Consider the following 22,942-nt stretch of genomic DNA (forward strand, 5'->3'; position numbering starts at 1 on the left):
GAGTGTCAGAATTCCTGTATTACCTTCTCTCTGGCTCGGGGAAAACAAGAATTCTGATACTCGTTTCGTAAAATCTGTATGACACACATGCTGATATCTAAATATGTATGAGGCGGTCTCACTGGTCTCCTTTATTTCTACTTTTGGGTGGGTAAATCAGTGAAAAGGAATTGGCATTTTGATGATTAATGAACGATATCCGATCATCGATATTACCTGAAGCTTAAGTTCAACTTCATGGCCAAATTATATTGTTTTGAATTTGCAAATCTGAGCAGAAATCCCGATTCATATGCATAAAGAAACAGATCAGCAAGAAGGGGATCACAAGTTGTGCCTATGCGGGTGCCTACTTCCTGTCTAAATGTCTTACCCCCGAAGTCTAGATATCTACATAGATGTTATCAATGATGAACTCCAACATTTCGCATATTGTTTTCTCAGTAAACTTCAGATGGTGTTTGCTTCCATTTTTGAAAAATTGACAAAGAAGAGTCTATCTAAGTATGAGTGTGCTCATTTAGTTGATGTTCTCGGATATTCTAAATCTGTTCTAATTTCAGTAAACACTGATCTTAGTTCTCGCTACGGCTAAACATTGTGCACCGGTGACCAGCGCTAAAATCTGATTTAATTAGATTGACTCTTCAGCAGATGTCAATCACTGGACTGTCTGGTCCAGATTCGATTATTAACAGACTGCCGTCTTATAGCTGCAATATTGCTGAGAGCGGCGTTAAACAAACTACCAAAATAATTAGATTGAATCTGTTCGGGAAGCAAGGGGGCCCAGTTGTCAAAGGCACCGCATTCATTTTCTGTGCAGAGTTGTGTCCCTTTGTCGTGCCGGAATACCATGATCAAGGGTTCGAGTCCCAGATTAGCCTAGGCTGGTTATGATTTGTTGCTTTGTAACTACTTGTCAAGAAAATATTCCCACATGTATGAGCGCGAGACTTCCTCTGATCTTCGTCTTCATATAGTCTGGTTGATTGGTGGGGATTCAAAACTGCAGGCTATGACCCCAGTGCCCACACGCGACAACAAAAAAACGTGGTGTACCGGGTGCTTACAATGTGAAATCTGGCTGGCTGTGTCTCCCCCGTTTGCGTTTATCGTTGCTTCTATAACACCACTGGCTTGCCTGGACCAGGCCTGGTTGTGTTCAGGCCGCTGGAGTAAAACTGACCACGGTGAGACGGTCATTCACTTGCCTGTTGCCGTAAAAAAGTGTTTGACGTCACAATACTCATAATGATGTGACGTCATTGTGTCGTGTATTGTCATGCTTCACTTCTGTGACGTCACCCCATTGTGGTATAGTGTTCAACCCAGTGAATGTGTTGTGATGGGGTAGGTTTATCTACTCTGTCTACTCCACACCCCAGAGCTGTGACCTGATGGACGGCACCATCCCAGACACCGATATTGAGGAGGACTGTGAAGAGGTCATGTCTGAGGCATTCGAGGAATTCTGCCAGAGATGTGATCAGCTTTATAAACGAGCTGCTCATTGTCCTGCGCCACCACAGAAAGAGTTCAAAAAGGACTCCCGGTTCTGGCTCCACAAGAACAGGAACAGACGATCACAGAAGAAATACGGTGACGATGGCGAGCTCACGTATGACCAAGTCTTCTCAGTCATTGGCAAGAATGGAAGGCGCTTCAAGAAAGATTCCCGTGTGTGGCTTCACAAGTCAACCGTCAGGGCGTACACGATAAGACAGTTACAGAAGAACTGCAACTGCAACGGCGTTCTCAGTACCCACGATGAAAACAGGGTGACCGTCACAACCAAGATCACCACCACTAGCGGGAACCCTCGATGGCGAAAGTGTCATACAATAGCCCCTGATCAGCTCTATGAAAAGTTGAGAGCTGCTGGTTGCGGCCGGAAAAGGAAGAGAGGAGAACTTGTGTCGTCTGCCCCGTCCTCCCCTGCAAAGAAAAACGAATCAAGTCTCGGTTTGCTGTCACGCAGCCTCGACGGGGCTGTGGGGCTTACAAGATGCGTTGACAGGATTGATGACGATCCACTTGGCCTCCCCCGCATCGCCTCTACTGAGAGCGTTTATGGCAGCTCACCAGAGGAGAACCAGGTGGAGAAGTCACCCTGGTCAGACTTTGAAGTCATGTCTGACAACAGGTCCTCCAACAACAAGCTTAACGATGACCACTCGCCAGCCTCATCAGATGGAAGGTGACATTTCTGTAATTTGTAAACGCTTTCTTTTCAAATACAAAACAACTATATCCAACACGAGTCTCTGTTAATGAGAGTTTATGCCTGGTGCGTTTTCAGTCCACCATCTGTGAAACATCAAGAAATGTACGACCACCAGAGCACACAATAGATAATTTGAGGTTTGGATAAAATAATTTTCTAAATCACAGCACATTACCCAGTGCTTGACAGTTTGTTACGGCCTATGTTATTTACTGTTTGTAATTAATTTGTACGGCTATTGATATCTAAAGCATATAACAGTCCATAGACCAGTAGCTGTCTTCTGGTTTTCTTTGCTAGGCCTAATATAGCGAAGTAGTTCCTTGGGCTGGCGGATTTGCCACGCGCCAGGACCTGTACGGAGATTGTGTCTTTGTTTGTAATTTGTGTTGCTATTTCTATTTTAAAGTGTGATCTTTGGTTTGTCAGCACTATACGTATCTGTGATCTCTTTCATTTTTGGCAGTACTCTCACGTTACGTTGACGTGCTGTGATATAACTAAAAAACATTTCTAAGCCGTCCAAAACCATGTAAATATTTTATTTCTATAGCAGGGGCCCATGATGTATGTGTTAAGGACTTCAATAAAGAATTAGATTCTACATGACGCAAAAAAATACAACCAAACGAAAACACTGTAAAGATTTCATATTTCTTTATTTTTCAGCATCAACTTGATCAATGAGAAAATTCATGACTCCTCACCGAGATCTGACACGTCACGTGCGGATCTGATGAACGACCAGGTGTCATCATTATGTTTCATAGTAGAAGAGTCCACCAGGTACGACCCCCCGATCACACCACCCGGGAGTCCCTGGCATGAGGACTGTGGGGAGATCGATGCTGAAGTTGAAGCTGCCTTCTCGGAAGACAGCAGCAGCTCAGACTTATACTGGCGAAACTTTAACACCAACAACTAGGCGATGTGTTATCTAATCGATGTATTAGAAAGTGAATAACAGCGTTTGTCTTAAAACACACATATACCAGTAGCATATCTATTAAGGTAAAATCGATAATAATTACAGCGATTTTTTTAAACAAACACGTCAAGTATATTGTAACATGTTTTTATTTCAAAATATATTATGAAAGTAATAATTATTTTGCGACAGTTTTCTGGTTTTTATCATAATGAATTGTTTTGTTTGATTTCATTGTTGTCATTTGAAATCAATAGTTTAGTTTATTTATTTTTGTTCCATGTGGCTAAATGTTCAAAAAGGTGAAACGTTTCTAAACTATACCAGAACTGTGCAGTAATGTAACAGGTTTGTCCAATGCCATATATAATATAGACTCACAATCATATCTCGTTTTGTGCATGTTTGTATTTCAACATTTTATGATTTACGAAATGGGTATTACTTATAAATACGTGGGTCTTACTCGCCCACAATAGGCAGTTCGGCACCTGGAGCTAGCATATGGGAAAAGCATATTTCACGGAGCATCGCTGTTATAGTTAATATCCCCTTGCTATTGTGACACAATGTTTCTAAAGAAAACGTTTCCTGCACACAAAGACAAGAGGAATGAGCAAGCGGGAGCATACCAGTGTGGCTTTCTATTCCTATCTGCGATATTGTATATTGTATTAATTCAAATAGCGCTTTATTGATGTAATATCTCAATCAGTGTATCTCGCATACATTAACAACACTGTATTTACATAAAATATGTCATCATGTTGAATATGTTCTCCTTTTGTCTTGTTTCGCTGGCGTGCGGTGATGCGCATACAGAATCTAGCATGTGGGGGGTCATATGTCCGTGCAAAACTCCTGAATGTTAGGAGCTGGTGTCAGAATTTGAATGGATGAATATTTTATGTCTGTTTCAAATAACTTGTCCAGGTTGCAAACATGAATGTATGGGTAGGAGATTATTCGCCTGCGCAGGGGTTCACCATACCCATACCACACCTTCATTGGTCAGTTCACTAACAGTTTCTGCAGCCTCTCCCAGTGATTCAACATTTGTACAAGAAGCGGAAATATATCCTCATTCACTCACTCAGTTGGGAAGCCCCATCAGCAAACACCTCAGTGGGAATTGTATCACTATATGCCAACTGTGTACACAAGACGCCTTGGCTTGTCAACAAATGTCCCATAGTAGAAGGAAATCAAACATCCCACATTATTGTGCAGTGTCAAATCAACCCATGCCACAGGATTGTAGAGTCGAATCAATCCATACCACAGAATTGTAGTGTCAAATCAATCCATACCATGGGATTCTAGTGTCATATTTATCTATACCACATGATTGTAGTGTCAAATCAATCCATACCCAGGATTATAGTGTCATATTAATCCATACCACAGGATTGTAGTGTCAAATCAATCCATACCACAGAATTGTAGTGTCAAATCAATCCATACCACATGATTGTAGTGTCAAATCAATCCATACCACAGGATTGTAGTGTCAAATTTATCTATACCACAGTATTGTAGTGTCAAATCAATCCATACCATGGGATTGTAGTGTCATATTAATCCATACCACAGGATTGTAGTGTCAAATCAATCCATACCATGGGATTGTAGTGTCAAATCAATCCATACCACAGGATTGTAGTGTCATATTAATACATACCACAGGATTGTAATGTCATATTAATCCATACCACAGGATTGTAGTGTCAAATCAATCCATATCACAGGATTGTAGTGTCATATTAATCCATACCACAGGATTGTAGTGTCAAATTTATCCATACGACAGTATTGTAGTGTCAAATCAATCCATACCATGGGATTCTAGTGTCATATTAATCCATACCACAGGATTCTAGTGTCAAATCAACAACAAAACAACATCAACAACACAACAACACTCTGCTGTATTTATTTTCAAGAAATAGTACAGTAGCATATTTAGAGTAGCACTTGTAACAATCAAGCTGTGATGTCCTGGGTCAGGATACGCTCACCTTTATTTGTCTCGTGTCGTCCAAACCCAAGTCAAACATGTCGTTTCAGAGCAAGATACATAAATCAGACACCACATTGTCAATCACATGCCTCGTCACAGTAGAGTGAAGAGGACCTTGTCCAGGTATCTTTCAGTCCAGGTATCTTTCAGTCCAGGTATCTTTCAGTCCAGGTATCTTTCAGACCATGTTTAGGTCCATGTCGATCAATCGTCATTGTAACCACCCATTTCCGGTTCATCATCACTGTCTGTGTCAGAGGCTGGCACACGGTAACTGGTAGGGTTAAGGAAGCATTAATTGCTCAAAGATAGTTTCAAGCTGAAATAAACTACTTTCATCTAAAATATAGAACCTTATCCCTTATTGTGTGTGTGGTGCATGTGATCCAGGTCCAGATATTGTGAACAATGATCCACGCCATCTGGGTACGAAGACACACAATAAACCGCTCACCCCTTTAAGCCACATCCTACGACCAGCATACATTGCTGGGGACCTATTGTGACCTGGAATTTGAGCACATAGAAAGGATACTCCATGTTGGTTCCCTCTGGGTTGTAGTCGTCCAGCCGGATGTGGAGGCGGCCCGCCAGCCTCTCCGTCGCCTGTCTCATCATCAGCTCCTTGGAGACAGAAGGACCATCATTGTACACAAACATCAGTAGTGAGGTCAAGTGAGTGAGCTAAAATTTAAGTTTGCATCGGCATTATTTCAGCCATATATGAAACATCAGTTGTATGCCCCCTACATAAACATCAGTAGTATGCCCCCCTACATAAACATCAGTAGTATGCCCCCCTACATAAACATCAGTAGTATGCCCCCCTACATAGACATCAGTAGTATGCCCCCCTACATAGACATCAGTAGTATGCCCCCCACATAAAAATCAGTAGTATGCCCCTCTACATAGACATCAGTAGTATGCCCCCCTACATAGACATCAGTAGTATGCCCCCACATAAACATCAGTAGTATGCCCCCCTACATAAACATCAGTAGTATGCCCTCCTACATAAACATCAGTAGAATGCCCCCCTACATAGACATCAGTGGTATGCCCCCCTACACAGACATCAGTAGTATGCCCTCCTACATAAACATCAGTAGTATGCCCCCCACATAAACATCAGTAGTATGCCCCCCTACATAAACATCAGTAGTATGCCCCGACGTTTACATTCAATAACAGAAGCAGCTGTCCCCTGATGTAAACTGTTTTTGAGACAGTAAGTGACCCCTATAATTATAATGAAATAAACATTAATCAACATTTATGGGCCCCTTGTCCCTACTGAGAGAAAATATCCTGCGTCAATCTATAAAATACTGTGAGAATCCTGCAAGGCGGCTGCCTCGTCAGAACATTGTGTAGCCCTACCCCATGCTGCTTCCTCTGCTGTGAGACGAGCTGCAGTGACTCCTCCACAGATATCAGCACACTCTTGTCATGCTTGTAGTCCGGCAGTACCACCGCGGACTCGTCCTTGGGCCTGGACTTTAAAGAGTCCACTGAACTCTCTGCCTTCCTCTCAGATCCAACTGACACTCCTGAGCTTTGACTGACCTTCAACCTGTCCTGTTTTGATCTGAACTTATATACTTCTGGTAGGTCTTCCACCTTTGATATTTTTAAAGTGCTGAAAGTAAGGGTGGTTGAATTAACTCAACAAAGACTGATACAAATTTCCTGATGAAGTAATTTGTCTGTACTATTTGTACAGAACTGTATGAAACAATAACTAAAGGGTGTCTGCGTGTACATCAATAATCCATGATATGCTTAAACACAGAATCTGTAACTTGTAATTCCTATATGCCTGAACCATATCTTTGAAAAATATAAAACTTGAAGATAATAAAACAAATATATCTCTAACAAAGAAAACAACAAACTAGTGGACTAAAAATGTTAGTTTCTGCCGCTAATAAAAGACACAATACAAAAATGATATACATCCTTACATAACTTTACATCTGAGGTATAGTTCAGTATCTGAACCAGCCTAATTTAAATAACTTTACATGAGGTATAATTCAGTATCTGAACCAGCAGAGTTTACATAACTTTACATCTGAGGTATAATTCAGTATCTGAACCGACATAGTTTACATAACATTACATCTAAGGTATAGTTCAGTATCTGTACCAGCATAGTTTACATAACGTTACATCTAAGGCATAATTCAGTATCTGAACCAGCATAGTTTACATAACATTACATCTAAGGCATAATTCAGTATCTGAATGAGTATAATTTACCTGTTTGGTTTGAATGCTTTCTTTAGTGGTGTTTGTTCATTCGCCTTTTTGATAACACGTTCGTAACTGTTGATGTACGCATCCTCTCCCACAGATACACGATGATCAGTAGATATAGTCACCCGCTCCAAAACCTCACTCAGTCTGTCACTCACATCCATAGCAGTGGACTTATCTCCCCTTAGTTCAGTGTCATTTCTTGTGACAGAAGCTTCACACACGTCAGCTTCATTTTTGGAGTTGTCTCCCTCTTGCTGCACTTTCCTCTCTTGATTTGTCTCAATAGCTGCGACTTTCTTGTCTCTATGCCTGTTGGAAGTCTGTTTGTCTCCATGACCTGATATTGTCACACCCTCTAGAGTTGCAGCTGCCCGTTCTATTTCCTCTCTCTGGGCAATCAGTGTCCTCAAGGTTTGGGCAAAGGTTTTCACTTTGACCCCCTTATCTGGTAATGTTTGAAGAAATTTCCTGTAGATCAAACATAACATTTGTGAGATTGACAGAAGTGGAATTGTATGGAATCAAAAAATATATGGATATCAATGTGACCACCAAAACAAGTGTTATCTTCTTTTTTTTAAACGAACAGATCTATTAACAGCAAAACAAATATCAAATATTCACTTTGTCGACACTGTCTGTTTATCAAATACTCACCATGCTAACAATGTTTGTTTATCAAATATTCACAAGATTGACAGTATTTATCAAATATGTCTGATTATAAAATATCTACCATGTCGACAGAGATTTTGTTTATCAAACATTTAACATGTCGAGAGTGTTTATGAAATATCCACCATGTTGACAGTGTTTATCAAAGATTCACCTTGTTGTCAGTGTTTATCAAATATTTATTCCAACATGTCTCTTTATCAAATATTCACCATGTCCACAGTGTTTGTTTATGAAATATCCACCATGTCCACAGTGTTTGTTTATGAAATATCCACCATGTACACAGTGTTTGTTTATGAAATATCCACCATGTTGACAGTGTTTGTTTCTGGAATATCCACCATATTGACAGTGTTTATCAAAGATTCACCTTGTTGATAGTGTTTATTTATCAAATTTTGTTTTGCCTAATCTCCTAACTGACTTGACTAAAGGACCATGTAGGATAAGGGCCCTTAATGGCCCACAGTAGCTGCAGAACTTAATAATTAAGCAAGACCTTTACAAATTGTTAGGAATATTTCAACAATTGAATGTTTGGTTCTTACAAGACAAAACGCATAGGTAAAATGTAGTGACAAAATTATCTACCAGACAATCTAAGTATCCAACAGAATTTTGACAAGTCTATATGAATTTTAAATAGCCTTGGAATAATGTAATAGCATATTTATTTTGTTTGTTGTTAAACCCTGCACTCAGCAATTTTCCAGCTATATGGCAGTGGTCTGTAAATAATCGAGTCTGGACTAGACAATCCAGTGATTGACATAATGAGCATCAATCCACACAATTGGGATATGATGACATGCATCAACCAAGTCAGCAAGCCTTATCACCCGATCCCGTTGGTCGCCTCTCATGACATGCACAGTCACCTTTTACAGCAAGCATGGGTTGCTGAAGACCTATTCTACCCCTGATCTTCAAGGGTGGTGATAGCATAGACATCGCACATTAAGAACACTAGTGATAGCATAGACATCTCACACTAAGAACACTAGTGACAGTACAGACATCACACACTAAGAACACTAGTGATAGTATAGACATCGCACACTAAGAACACTAGTGATAGCATAGACTTCGCACACTAAGAACACTAGTGATAGCATAGACATCTCACACTAAGAACACTAGTGATAGCATAGACATCGCACACTAAGAACACTAGTGACAGCATACACATCGCACACTAAGAACACTAGTGATAGCATAGACATCGCACACTGAGAACACTAGCGATAGTATAGACATCGCACACTAAGACCACTAGTGACAGCTTAGACATCGCACACTAAGAACACTAGTGATAGCATAGACATCGCACACTAAGAACACTAGTGACAGCATAGACATCGCACACTAAGAACACTAGTGACAGCATAGACATCGCACACTAAGAACACTAGTGATAGCATAGACATCGCACACTAAGAACACTAGTGCTAGCAAAGACATCGCACACTAAGACCACTAGTGATAGCATAGACATCACACACTAAGAACACTAGTGATATAATGAACCATTTCCAACAAGTACAATCCATGTCAATTTTTTAAGACAATGACAATCTAAAAGTACAGCCGGTAACAGCTTGGCCTCATTAAAATGGTAATAATGTCCCCACCTGTTGAATATGATAAGTTTACTCTGTGGGAAACTAATTCATTATGAAACACAGTATTTTGCATATTGCCCAGTCATCTTTATTCATGCATAGCTCAGTGCAGCTGTCGAATACTAATCCCATACAATTCAACAACAATACACATAAATTGATAATCTTTGTTCTTTTGTGTGGCATTAGGTGAAGTGAAATGGGGTTTTATGTTGCCTTCATGATTATTGCACTTAAATGACATATACATGATAGATGTATGTGGGAGTGTGTGCCTTCTTGTGATAGTCTGGACTAATGCTGGTATATAGCGTTAGCCCACTGACACACCATGAACACCCCTCTCAGACACAGTATACCGACTCCGAAACAACTATTGCTTGTTTTAGCCCCTAATGCTAAAATCACCTTTAACACGACCATCCACTCACCAGGCAGACACCCTATGTGAAGGATAAAGCACTCCTCCTAGGTTATGGTCAAGGAGTGAGTGAGTGAGTGAGTTGGGTTTAACGCCGCTTTTAACAGTGTTCCAGTTATATGACGGCGTGTCAGCTTAATGTGGGAGGAAAGCCCGAAGTGATGCAGGTCTCAGACGTTTACCACTTCGGGTATGGTGCTGACAAACCTAGAAACATAATCGGGGTGAACCGGGATTCTGGCGTGCCCAAGGGACGCAACTCTGCACAGCAAATCGTGGCGCCTTAGACGACTGGGCCACCCATGCCCCCTATGGTCAAGGAAGTAAGACCGAGGTAAGAGGGTATTTGCTCCTCGGTTTTACATTGCCGATAAAATGACTGGCGAGGTCTTACTTCCTCGACCATAACTGAGGTGGAGTGCTTTATCTCACTTATAAACCGTCCAAATGTTAGAAATAACAGAAAAATACGAGAAAACATCAAGATATCTAATAGTGAAACAATACAGTGTGTCGCGGTATAAAAGGAATGCAATCAAAGCGTGTGAGATAGTGTAACCGGGTTTGTGTTGGCGAATACAAGGTCCAACACAGGCTACGGGTGTGAGTCTTTATTGCCTTATTAGTAGATAACAATGACACCCTGTAATGTACAAACAATAAGATTATAAAAACAGTAGTACACAGGTTTCATACACACATATATTAATACAATACAAAGCAACCTTTCATTTAATATAAACATAGTCTATATTCATTACATCAACATGAACTTAATAATCAATGATATATAAAATCATTACCTTACCCTGAAGTAAACAAACGATTGATCAAGGGCGATAACTCGATCCCGACATTACTGATAAGATTACAATATATATATGGTCCACGGTTCCAACATACAATGAACATTACAAATTCAATTACCACTTTGTTGAAACTACTATATTAATTCATTACCTGATCATACATTTGGTATGATACACTATTTACAAAATATACTTCATGACACAACAAACATGTAAATTATGCGTACCCTGTGGGTGACACTGGGGTGTTTGTCCTCTCTAGGCAGCCGCCTGGCGTGGTAGCTTTGTAGCTGTCAGCACGCTCCTAATTACAGAATCAACTATGAATAAATGTAACATACAGAATACAATTTAGGAAATATAACTAACTACTAACTACCATACAATGATTGACATTGCATACAAATTCAGTATTTACACAATGATAAAAATCAACGCATTCACTCAAACATTCACACACAGGAAGAAGAAGGATGACAAGCATTTATAGTGTTTACTTAGCCTTATTTAATTATTAACTTAGTAATATGGTGACACAATCACCATACCAAAGATAAGCATGTTAATAATACTGAAATTACATTCCACATAACTTAGATAACATAAGTTATATTATTATACAAATACATAGATATTAGCTAGCAATTTTATAGATTACTAACCTTAATAATCGAATTATTTATCCCAGATCTGTCCGAGTCCAAATTGTTGACTGACTTCTGAATTGGTGTATTGTCAAGTGCAAGATGGATGAAAAGTGCACAGTTTGAACAAGCCAATGAAAACAAGGCTTGGGTTAGAACAAAGAGGAGAAACAATGACACAAACATAGACCAACCCAACCACCCTCTACATTATAAGTAAACTAATCCAGAAGCCCATAATATATATTGAATTAAGAACCTACTTTCCTAACAACTTAAAATAACATACAAACCTAAAGGACCTCAAATAGATAAAACATATATACAACAAAACTGTATGTTAATACTTGTGTCTGCCACATACTTCCCCCCACAGGAAAATGATGTCTCATCATTTGACCTTGCCGCTGACAAGATCGAGAAGAGTATCAGCCACTCGGTGTCGCTGATCCCGGAATCTATCATCAGCTAGCAGAGAATTGAGATAGTTGGCTCTGGCAAGCCATTCTGGATTTCCAGGATCACTTATGGCAGAAAGAACATATTCTCCACTTCTCATCCAGTTGGGCTGTGACCTGGTTCTGGTTGACCGCCGTGGCTGAGAAGCATCTTCTGGCTGCAAATTGGGTTGTTCTTCTCTGTCATCCTCACTACCTGTGGCCCCAGTCTCAGATCTGTCTTCATCTTGCTCGTTCTGGTGAACAGTATTATCAGTTGGCTCTTCTTCTTCCCTCCCTTCTTCAGTAGGAGTCTCATCTCCTTCTAAAGCTTCTTCTGACTCTCCTTCAGTTGGCCTTTCCACTGTGATCTCAGTAGGAACTGAAGGTTCTGAAGAACGGGTATAGCCAATTGCTGATTCCTCATCAGACAGATCTTCACTTGTTTCGACAGCCGTGTTCTTCCTCGGCTTAGGCACAGGTATTGGTACTTGTCGTCGTCTGGGTTTAATGGCTGGTGGCATTTTGACTGGCAAAGAACTAACTGGCAGCAAGAGGTTACGATGTAGCACTCTATTTCTTCCCTCTCCATTCTCCTTTCCAACCTCAAAGACAGGTATCGATGGATTTGGATGGCGCAGCACAACATATACATCTTCCTCCCATCTGTTAGCTAATTTATGTCTTCCATCAAAGGCCACAATCTTTACAAGGACTCGATCTCCTGGTTCCAACATTGCAGCTCTGGCCCTCTGGTCATAGTAAGTCTTCTGCTTGGCCTGAGATTTCTGAGATGCTGTTGAAGCTATGTCATAGGCTTGCCTCAAACGGTCCTTCAAGGATTTGGTGTACTCTGTTATGGACTTGCTTTCCTGAATTTCCATGTCCAATCCAAAAATAAGATCAACTGGAAGTCTTGGATGTCTTCCAAACATCAAGAAGAAGGGAGCTACAGATGTTGTCTCATGGCGGGTACAGTTGTAGGCGTGGACGAGTGGACCTACATGCGCCTTCCAGTTCTTCTTTTCATTTGGTTCCAAAGTACCAAGCATGTTACAAAGAGTACGGTTGAACCGTTCTGTCATCCCATTGCCCATTGGATGGTATGGCGTTGTCCGGGACTTTTCTATTTTCAGAAGCTGGCACAATTCCTGCATCACCTTCCCTGTAAAATTGGCTCCTTGATCAGAATGGATTCTTTTTGGAAGACCATAATGGATGACAAAATTGCTGAAAAAGGCTTCTGCTGTTGTTTTTGCTGACATGTTCTTGGTTGGGTAGGCTTGGGCGTAGCGAGTGAAGTGATCTGTCACAACCAAGACATGTTCTATTCCTCCTTTAGAGGGTTCTAGGGAAAGGAAGTCCATGCATACAAGCTCTAGTGGCTCGGAAGTCTTGATGCTGATTAAGGGAGCTTTGATGTTGGTTGGAGTTTTCCTCCTTAGACAACACTCACAATGTTTTAGGTGGGTCTCCACGTCACGTGTTATCCCTGGCCAGTAGAATCTGTCCTGTAGAAGTGATACAGTCCTGTCTCTTCCAGGGTGTCCAACATTGTCATGGAGGCTCCTCATTGCCGCAGTTCTTAATCTAGAGGGTAGAACTAGCTGTTCCCGGTCTACGCCATTAACACTGGCGACTCTGTATAGAACTCCTCGCTTGAGTTTGAACTGACTGTAGTTCTTCATCAATGATGTCATTTCAGGATCCTTCAGGTAGTTCATCCGGTCTGGTCTTGCTCCATTCCTCAAGTGTGTGATAATTTCTACTAGGGCTTGATCTTTAGCCTGTGATCGTCTCCAGTCTCTGGCATTCTGTTCACATCTGTCCTCAGTTAAGTCAAGGTCTTCATCTTCAACCACATCTGCAGAGAGGCACAAACTTTCCACAAGATTCGTCACATGGGTTGAATGACAAATAGCTGTGACATAATCTTTGGCAATCTCATCCATGTCATCATGGTCTTCCTTGACTGGTAACCTAGACAGAGCATCGGCATCACTGTTGGATTTCCCAGGGCGGTACTTAATGCTGAAATTATAGCTGGAGAGAGCAGCAAGCCATCTATGACCTGTGGCGTCTAATCGAGCACTAGTCAGCACATAGGTCAATGGATTGTTGTCGGTAATAACCACAAATTCATGACCCCACAAGTAGTCATGAAACTTCTCTGAGATAGACCATTTCAGACACAAAAACTCCAGCTTGTGTGCTGAATAATTTCTCTCAGAACGACTGAGTCCTCTACTTGCATAAGCTATTACTCGTGGCTGTCCGTCCTGCACCTGGTAGAGTACTGCACCTAATCCATGACCACTGGCATCTGTATGTAGTTCAAAGGGCTTGGTACAGTCAGCATATCCCAGAATTGGTGGCATGGAGAGTCGCTGCTTTAGTTCGTTGAAAGCACTCTGTTGGGCTTCCCCCCACATCCAGTTAACGTCCTTGGGTTGCTTTGACTTCTTTGAAGCTGACTTTGGCATTAACTCTGAAAGTGGTTTGGCAATTTTGGCAAAATCTTTGATGAATTTTCTGTAATAGCCAGCGAATCCTAGAAATTTCCTGACTTGTTCCGGGCTGGAAGGAGTTGGCCAATGTTGCACTTTGTCAATTTTCTCAGGGTCAGCTTCAATTCCATGTTCGGAAACAATGTACCCCACATACCGAACTTTTCTTTTGAAGAACTTGCACTTCTTGGTGGCGAGTTTGAGCCCACATTCTTGTATCCGCTGGAAAACTTGTTTGAGTCGTTCAATATGTTCTTCATACGTGTTAGAGAATATGATCAAATCATCGAGATAGATCAAACAGATGTTTAGGTGTAGACCTTCAAGGCATCGTTCCATGAGACGCTGGTAAGTGGCTGGGGCGTTGGTAAGTCCAAATGGCATACGATTGTACTCGTAGAATCCTAGAGGTCCTACAGTGAAGGCAGTTCTTTCTTTATGAGCTTCCTCGATCTCCACCTGGTGATAACCACTTTTCATGTCAAGGACTGAGAAGAACTTGTTTCCACCCAAACAATCCAGTAAGTCTTCAATCCTCGGCAGAGCGTAGGAATCTTTAATGGTTCGGTCATTAAGCTGGCGAAAATCTGCACACATCCTGAGACGCCCATCTTTCCTTCTGGCAAGTACAATATTGGATGCCCAAGGACTGTGTGACTTCCTGATTACTTCAGCTGAGAGTAGTGTTTGAAGATGGTTCCGAACTTCATCATACATTGCAGGTGGTATTCGGCGATGTCTCTGTTTGAAGGGAACTTCATCAACAATATCTATCCGATGATGCACCATGTTGCTACATCCAATGTCATCATCATGTTTGGAGAAGATGTCTGTGAACTTCATGATGATGTCAAGTCCCATCTGTATCTCTTCCCTTGTCAGGTCAGTGTCATCAACATCGACTTGGTTGATGATGTCATCTGGGTCACCTTGTTCTCCAGGGGTAGCTCCGGAATAGATACAGGCTGAATCTCACACAACAGAGCTCTAGGAGGGACAACTACTGTTCTAGTTGTAATGTTAGAGATGTGCACGTCCACTGGGTTCCGACTGTCATAGTTGTAAGATATAAGCGTAGGTGCTATGTCCAAATCCCGTGGTAATGAAGCAAAGCTGGTAGGTTGGAGTAAAGCACATATGACTGGTGAATTGAACCCCTTGGTTACTTGTCCTTTGATAACCATGTTGGTGTTGGGTGGAATGATGAGGTTCTTGTTCTCTGTGCTGCGAACAAATCCAAGGCAGTGTCCTCGTCGCTCCAGTTCTTTATCCCGTAATGCTAAAGTCCTGTAGGCTAAGTACCAAGGAGTGTGGAGATTGGCCTTCTGAAGAAAACGTGCTCCGTGTTGTAACTTACACTCATTCAAGAAATGCTGCAACACATTAGTTCCAAGTAAAGCGGGTACCTTGGCATTGTATCTTGTTTCAGGAACAATTAACATGAGGCATGAATCCGAAGTTTTGCTTATTCCTCCACCAATGATATTGAGTCTTACACTCACATATCCAAGATATGGAAGCTGTTCCCCTCCGGCACACTCAATATCCAAGATATCACTGATTGGTTCCAAGGGCAAAGACTGTAAATTATTCTTGTAAAATGTCTCAGATATGATAGAGACTGTAGCACCAGTGTCCAACAGAGCACGAACAGGAAATCCTTCAATGCTGATCTCAACTTCTGTGGCATCTCCTACTAGTCCGTCTGGAATCTCTTTATACTTGGGGCGCCCAATAAAGCCTAATGGTTGCCCCCTCCCATAGGCCTGGCCAAGTTTAAAGGGCATCGAAGATGGTCCAGTCTCACTCTACACCCAACTGCAATATGTCCAGGGTATCCACAGCGGTAACAATAGATGGGTTCCTGTGGTTCTGGCGGCAATCCATACCCATCAACTTGAGGGGGTTGTGGTGGTGGAATATGCTGGGGCATATATGGCGCTTGTGGCCTTGGAGGCGCAGGCTGACTGTAAGAATGCTGTTGCTGAGGCATAACAGATGGCATCTGGGACTGGAACGAGCTTGTCGGATGTGATGGTCCATTCCGTTTCCCATAATGTTTGCTGTTCCTCCTCCAGGAAGTCTGAGGAGTACCTTGAGAGGCTGGTGATGGTTGATGAGGCTGTTGAAAAAATACTTGAGCTGAATGTTGACGTTGCTCCTTTAGGTCAGCTAGCTCTGTCTGGATATCCCTCATCATGGCTTTAAGATCCATCACTTCTTCCTTAGTAGCAACAGCAGAAGAAGAGTCAGAGGTAGAGGCCATCTTTATGGTTGCTGTCTTCTTTCCTGTGCTGTGACTTTGATCCCGCTTCATGTCAAACTCAACTTCCCTTAAACATAGTCGAAGCTCATCAAAGTTGAAGATGTTATCATACTTGTGGGCAGCAAGGCTCTTCAGTTCAGGCTTAAGGCCATCCCACATCTTGCTTCGGAGCATTTCATCCTGTTCCTCAAAGTTCATCTGACGTTGGGAGGCTATCTGGTACATGAGGTTCTCCAGCCGGCAACCCCATGCTGTAACATCTTCCTTGTCTCCTTGGAAAGTACCATAAAACTGTGACATCAGGGTCTCCTTCCTTCTCAAAGTTCCAAAAGCAGAATGGATCTTGAACAAGAGGTCCTCTACTGTGGCAGTGTGTCCAAGCTTCATGGCAACCAGTGCGGCTTCTCCCTTCAAAGATTTTCTGATAACCTGGAGTATAACATCTAGAGAATGAGTCTTTGACTGTAGAAGACAGTCAACTTCATATTTCCACAAGTCATATGGAGTGTCCTTTCCAGTCTCTCCGCTAAAGAATGGTATCTTGGGAAAGTGGTGATATGTTACGCCAGAGGTTGAAGGTGGAGCAGCAAGTTCAGGATTAGTGGCTGAGAAGGCGCCTTTGACATCAGGCTCTGTCTTTACAATAGGTCCTTCCTGTTGTGCCATTCCTTGAATCCAGGCTTTAAAGTCATCCGGATTCTCAACCTTTGGAGACAGTCCCATCTTTGTAAATATTGTTAACAAACTTTTCATCTCCTCTTCTTCAAGATTCATGATGTAAGAGTATGATGCAGTCGAGTGGAAGGATTACAAAATCTAAATAAAGATCACAAAAGCCTGTGAAGAAGATGTGCAACGACTATAAAAAGTCACAGAAGTTTTGAAAGATGTTGATAACTGAAATCTAAAAATTAATAGTGATGATCACAGAGTCACAACTGCAATCAGAAAGAAAAACAGCTGCAATGGAATATAAAAAAATGGATTGCAACACTATTGCCTAGAAACAAAAAATAACCTCAGTGAAAAATAAAAGTAGATACTAAAATGCTACATAATGAAATAAAGTACCTAAGATAACTAATACCCGGTGTGAATATAAGACCCACAAAACAACACGAAGGAATAGATCAAGGCATGCTGTTATGTAAATGTGAAAAAAAAAAAAGAAGTGCAGATGGGGAAAATGATTTCAAACTAAGTCAGTCTGTGGTAGGGCAGTCAAAAAAAAACAACCCAAACTAATTCTAATCTGATTATTATTATTATTTAATACCTATCCAAGTTTATTTGCATACGTGTAGAAAGGTGAAAGAAGCAAATAGAACTGATTCAAACACACACACTCACCTGGTTATAATTAAAGATTATACTTTATTGAAACTAACTCAACAACTAATCTAAAAGTCTAACTAAATACTAACTAAACCAATCTAAGGAAACCAAGTCTACCTAAGGCAGGCAAATATTTCAAACTTTATTGAAACTAACAAAACAGTTTAGCCAATAGTCAAACTAAACTAAACTAAACTAAACTAAACTAAACTAAACTAAACTAAACTAAACTAAACTAAACTAAACTAAACTAAACTATCGATACATGCTGTAAACAAATGTACACAATACCAAAGTATACAAACTTGGTGATCACCGAAAAAATGTTTTCACAAGTTGTGAAATGCTACATAACAAGGTTTACTGGCCAGATAAATATCTATAATTACAAATGTAGAGAAAGGTTGAATGTAATTACAATTACGAAAACCTTACATAAATGCAGATAATTGAAATATATGTACAATAATGAAAAACTTAAGCCGGCAAAGACAAATAGATACTATGAAGTAAAATATATTACATGATTGATTGCAAAGGGAAGTAATTTACAAATTACCAGATATCAGAAATATGCTTTGTGTACGGGAATAAGGTACAAGTTACAAAATACACAAAGTTATATCCACGTAGTATCCACAAATGTCAATACACAGAAGTCAGTCACAGATGCCGTGAAAGTGAAGGGAATCACATGGCTTGGCAGATCACATGGCTTGGCAGATCTCAGTACATGTGCCTGTACACAGAATGGAAGGGGAGCTGTCTATCCCACGAAGAGGCTGGCTGACATTTCTTAGGCAAATGTCCTCACTGGGGGCTCCATTTTGTAACCGGGTTTGTGTTGGCGAATACAAGGTCCAACACAGGCTACGGGTGTGAGTCTTTATTGCCTTATTAGTAGATAACAATGACACCCTGTAATGTACAAACAATAAGATTATAAAAACAGTAGTACACAGGTTTCATACACACATATATTAATACAATACAAAGCAACCTTTCATTTAATATAAACATAGTCTATATTCATTACATCAACATGAACTTAATAATCAATGATATATAAAATCATTACCTTACCCTGAAGTAAACAAACGATTGATCAAGGGCGATAACTCGATCCCGACATTACTGATAAGATTACAATATATATATGGTCCACGGTTCCAACATACAATGAACATTACAAATTCAATTACCACTTTGTTGAAACTACTATATTAATTCATTACCTGATCATACATTTGGTATGATACACTATTTACAAAATATACTTCATGACACAACAAACATGTAAATTATGCGTACCCTGTGGGTGACACTGGGGTGTTTGTCCTCTCTAGGCAGCCGCCTGGCGTGGTAGCTTTGTAGCTGTCAGCACGCTCCTAATTACAGAATCAACTATGAATAAATGTAACATACAGAATACAATTTAGGAAATATAACTAACTACTAACTACCATACAATGATTGACATTGCATACAAATTCAGTATTTACACAATGATAAAAATCAACGCATTCACTCAAACATTCACACACAGGAAGAAGAAGGATGACAAGCATTTAAAGTGTTTACTTAGCCTTATTTAATTATTAACTTAGTAATATGGTGACACAATCACCATACCAAAGATAAGCATGTTAATAATACTGAAATTACATTCCACATAACTTAGATAACATAAGTTATATTATTATACAAATACATAGATATTAGCTAGCAATTTTATAGATTACTAACCTTAATAATCGAATTATTTATCCCAGATCTGTCCGAGTCCAAATTGTTGACTGACTTCTGAATTGGTGTATTGTCAAGTGCAAGATGGATGAAAAGTGCACAGTTTGAACAAGCCAATGAAAACAAGGCTTGGGTTAGAACAAAGAGGAGAAACAATGACACAAACATAGACCAACCCAACCACCCTCTACATTATAAGTAAACTAATCCAGAAGCCCATAATATATATTGAATTAAGAACCTACTTTCCTAACAACTTAAAATAACATACAAACCTAAAGGACCTCAAATAGATAAAACATATATACAACAAAACTGTATGTTAATACTTGTGTCTGCCACAATAGAAGAAACACTTGCAGCATAGACAAAACTAAGTCATGACATCTAAAATTGAACGTTCTTTCACCACCTGCCCACGTGGCTCACTGGGAAAACAGTTGATTACAAAACTTAACACGATATGTGAGGTTACAGGTTCAATTCCCATCATCCATAATGAAAAGGTTTCACTTCCTGTCTTCGATTTTAGAACATTGGACGCTTGAAACAATTCCATCTGCTACTCACATCATCAGGTCTTACTAGCACAAGTAAAACCTCAAACCAGGTCTTACTAGGAAAAAGTAAAACCTCAAACCAGGTCTTACTTTGAAAAAGTAAAACCTCAAACCAGGTCTTACTAGGAAAAAGTAAAACCTCAAACCAGGTCTTACTTAGAAAAAGTTAAACCTCACACCCGGGATGAGCTCTTACTTCGAAAAACTAAAACTTCCCAAGAGGTTATTACAGGATAGAAAGATATGTACAATACAAAATGCAAAAGTGGCAGTAGGTTTATAACCACTTGACCAAGCACTGACAGTAGGACACAACTACAAGTTCATTTCATATTAAGTATGTGCATCACAGTAGTGTTTGTTACCGAGTGTACTATTTTTTTAATGTTACTGTCGCATGGCGTGGAGTCAACCTTAAGGAGACAAGGAGACATTGTTACTATCCACTATGATGGGGTTAACTACTTTGGTCATGTGACCTCGGACATGACTATCCACGGTTTAAATCCCATCAGACAATTTAAGGCTGGTATATGAAAATGTAAATCGATCGAGGGTCTGTGTGGCAAGCAACTATGTGACCATCTACCTCATTAGGACAAGTCTGTAGTAGGGCTGGGATTGGTTACTCAGGTACTTGGGTCGGGTGGGTACTGAGTATGACCCTGGTACCCACAGGACTACCCAGACTTGTGGTTAGTCATGATATATTGTTTAATGACAAAAATTATCTGGAACTCCATGGTTACACAAGTCAAGTTACTTCTGACTGACTATGAACGCATTCCTTCTGACGTTTGTATGTTTGAATAAACTGCAGTCAACTTCAGTGTATGCATGACCAGACTGCTTTATACGGTATCTAAACACATTCTGCCAGGGCTACAGCCAAACTATTCCCAATTGGACATTTTGTACCTATCTCTTGAGACCTACAACAGGTGCCCAGGTAGGGTCAGGTAATACGGCAGTGTGTACCTGGGTAGTAACTTTGGACTCGTCCCGGGCCTAGTTTGTAGTGAGTGAGTGAGTATGGTTTTACGCCTCTTTTAGCAACATTCCAGCAATATCACGATGGGGGACACCAGAAATGGGCTTCACACATTGTACCCATGTCAGGAATCGAACCCAGGTCACTTTGGCGTGACAAGCGAACACTTTAGGTTACCTGACCACCACCTAGTCTGTAGTGAACCTACTCTTTCTTCAGCAGCTTGTCCTGTCTGTCCAGCAGCTCACGGAGTTCCTGCAGAGTCTTCTTGGTCAAGTCTCCTAGTTGCCCCTGCTTCTCGGAGGAAATCGACATGGACCCCATCTGTAGACCACATTCACATTACTATGAAGCAGAGACTCACTGAATGTTCTACATATCTGCAAAACTCTTACACAATTTATTCTAAGGATATGCTTTTGATGTTTGATAAGCCTAAATATATAGAGGATATTTGTGTATAGTCTTGTTTAGGTCATTGAGTGGCCTAAAAAAGGTTGATATTTTTATGAGTTGCGCAGTCATGGGTAAAAATGTCAACTTTGTTGACAGAATAATAGTTGTGTTTCATGTGATTGCACGGATCAACAACCAAGATATATTTCACTTCCAGAAATATCAAAAACTGAGGCCAAACTTGATTTGTTGCAATATATAAACATCTATCCCCAGACCCCTGCATCAATATATATTTAAGACAAAGTAACTTTAGTAATCATAAATAATACTGTACACACATGAACTCGTTATTGGTCAAATGTATATCAGTGTATATATATATAGGGATGTATATTTTCATTTACTGAGCAATAACAAGTTCCTGTGACTGAAGTACTGGGAGTATTGATGCTGCGGATCATTGTTTTATTTACACCTGTAGTGTACATATATCTCTCAATGTCTCAATCATTTTATGACATAACGATATCCATGTGCGTTGACAGTTTGTCACACTCACGAAAACGGGGTACGTTTTGCAACCATGACTGTTTCAGCAGTTATGGATCTCGACTGAGTAGTGTGCTGAAATGACAAGCATAACTGCCTTACACAGCTAGGTTCAAGAAAACGTGTATGTACCTTTCCCATTTTACTAGTTATCACCTTGTCATCTGACAATTTACAGGCCATATCGTACTGAGAATACCGCAACTGCGTACGGACAGGGTATAACGCATTTATATAGCCTTCTCGACACTGCGCCATCTATCGGTTGACTTATTCCATTCCACTTAGGGGGGTGGGGTGGTTGAATTTCCATAGAGATGTTTTTTATGTGGTAGGCCTCAAATATTCAAATTGAATATAAAACAATAATACTAACTTGTATGTTATAGGAACGTGTACCGGCTGGCAACATGTACACTCGGATACTGTGTGTGCCTTCTATGTAAACATATTATTTCCTGTGCATCCCTGTATTCAATACTGAAATGGTGTATCTCTGATCAGCCGCTGAAAACTGGTTCTCTGTTGATACGCACAC

General features: G+C 40.5%; 3 protein-coding genes across 5 annotated transcripts; 1 reads left to right on the forward strand and 2 right to left on the reverse strand.

Annotated features, from left to right (window-relative positions):
* Positions 1 to 1,299: 1,299 nt before the first annotated feature.
* Positions 1,300 to 3,921, forward strand: LOC124128866. Its single transcript, XM_046492369.2, has 2 exons — positions 1,300 to 2,200; positions 2,897 to 3,921. The coding sequence occupies exons 1-2, from the start codon at positions 1,401 to 1,403 to the stop codon at positions 3,150 to 3,152; spliced, it is 1,056 nt and encodes a 351-aa protein (XP_046348325.1). The 5' UTR covers positions 1,300 to 1,400; the 3' UTR covers positions 3,153 to 3,921.
* Positions 3,922 to 5,061: 1,140 nt separating this feature from the next.
* On the reverse strand, positions 5,062 to 22,923 carry LOC124122062 (DNA-directed RNA polymerase II subunit GRINL1A-like). 3 transcript variants are annotated; one of them, XM_048402618.1, is made up of 7 exons: positions 22,537 to 22,685; positions 21,665 to 21,780; positions 7,441 to 7,908; positions 6,559 to 6,817; positions 5,711 to 5,799; positions 5,351 to 5,449; positions 5,062 to 5,318 (listed from the first exon to the last, which is right to left on the reverse strand). In XM_048402618.1, the coding sequence occupies exons 1-6, from the start codon at positions 22,660 to 22,662 to the stop codon at positions 5,380 to 5,382; spliced, it is 1,128 nt and encodes a 375-aa protein (XP_048258575.1). In that variant the 5' UTR covers positions 22,663 to 22,685; the 3' UTR covers positions 5,062 to 5,318; positions 5,351 to 5,379. The 3 variants fall into 3 exon arrangements, with proteins under 3 accessions (XP_048258575.1, XP_046341194.2, XP_046341193.2); XM_046485238.2 differs by lacking the exon at positions 22,537 to 22,685 and adding an exon at positions 22,781 to 22,923 and having other exon boundaries at positions 5,062 to 5,449; XM_046485237.2 differs by having other exon boundaries at positions 5,062 to 5,449.
* LOC125384139 lies at positions 10,751 to 13,471 on the reverse strand. Its single transcript, XM_048402615.1, has 2 exons — positions 11,198 to 13,471; positions 10,751 to 10,804 (listed from the first exon to the last, which is right to left on the reverse strand). The coding sequence occupies exon 1, from the start codon at positions 13,416 to 13,418 to the stop codon at positions 12,006 to 12,008; it is 1,413 nt and encodes a 470-aa protein (XP_048258572.1). The 5' UTR covers positions 13,419 to 13,471; the 3' UTR covers positions 10,751 to 10,804; positions 11,198 to 12,005.
* Positions 22,924 to 22,942: the final 19 nt, after the last annotated feature.

This window comes from Haliotis rufescens, unplaced genomic scaffold (assembly GCF_023055435.1).
Source record: "Haliotis rufescens isolate VD_foot unplaced genomic scaffold, xgHalRufe1.0.p SCAF_1, whole genome shotgun sequence".
Lineage (NCBI taxonomy): Eukaryota > Metazoa > Mollusca > Gastropoda > Lepetellida > Haliotidae > Haliotis > Haliotis rufescens.

Coding starts and splice junctions, on each gene's coding strand:
- LOC124122062 (XM_048402618.1), bottom strand. CDS start 22,662: ATGGCGCAGTGTCGAGAAGGCTATATAAATGCGTTATACCCTGTCCGT. Junction 5,800..6,558: donor AGCAGAGGAAGCAGCATGGG/GTAGGGCTACAC, acceptor TCTGTCTCCAAG/GAGCTGATGATGAGACAGGC. Junction 5,450..5,710: donor CCAGAGGGAACCAACATGGA/GTATCCTTTCTA, acceptor TAACCCTACCAG/TTACCGTGTGCCAGCCTCTG.
- LOC124128866 (XM_046492369.2), top strand. CDS start 1,401: ATGGACGGCACCATCCCAGACACCGATATTGAGGAGGACTGTGAAGAG. Junction 2,201..2,896: donor CCAGCCTCATCAGATGGAAG/GTGACATTTCTG, acceptor TTTATTTTTCAG/CATCAACTTGATCAATGAGA.
- LOC125384139 (XM_048402615.1), bottom strand. CDS start 13,418: ATGGACTTCCTTTCCCTAGAACCCTCTAAAGGAGGAATAGAACATGTC.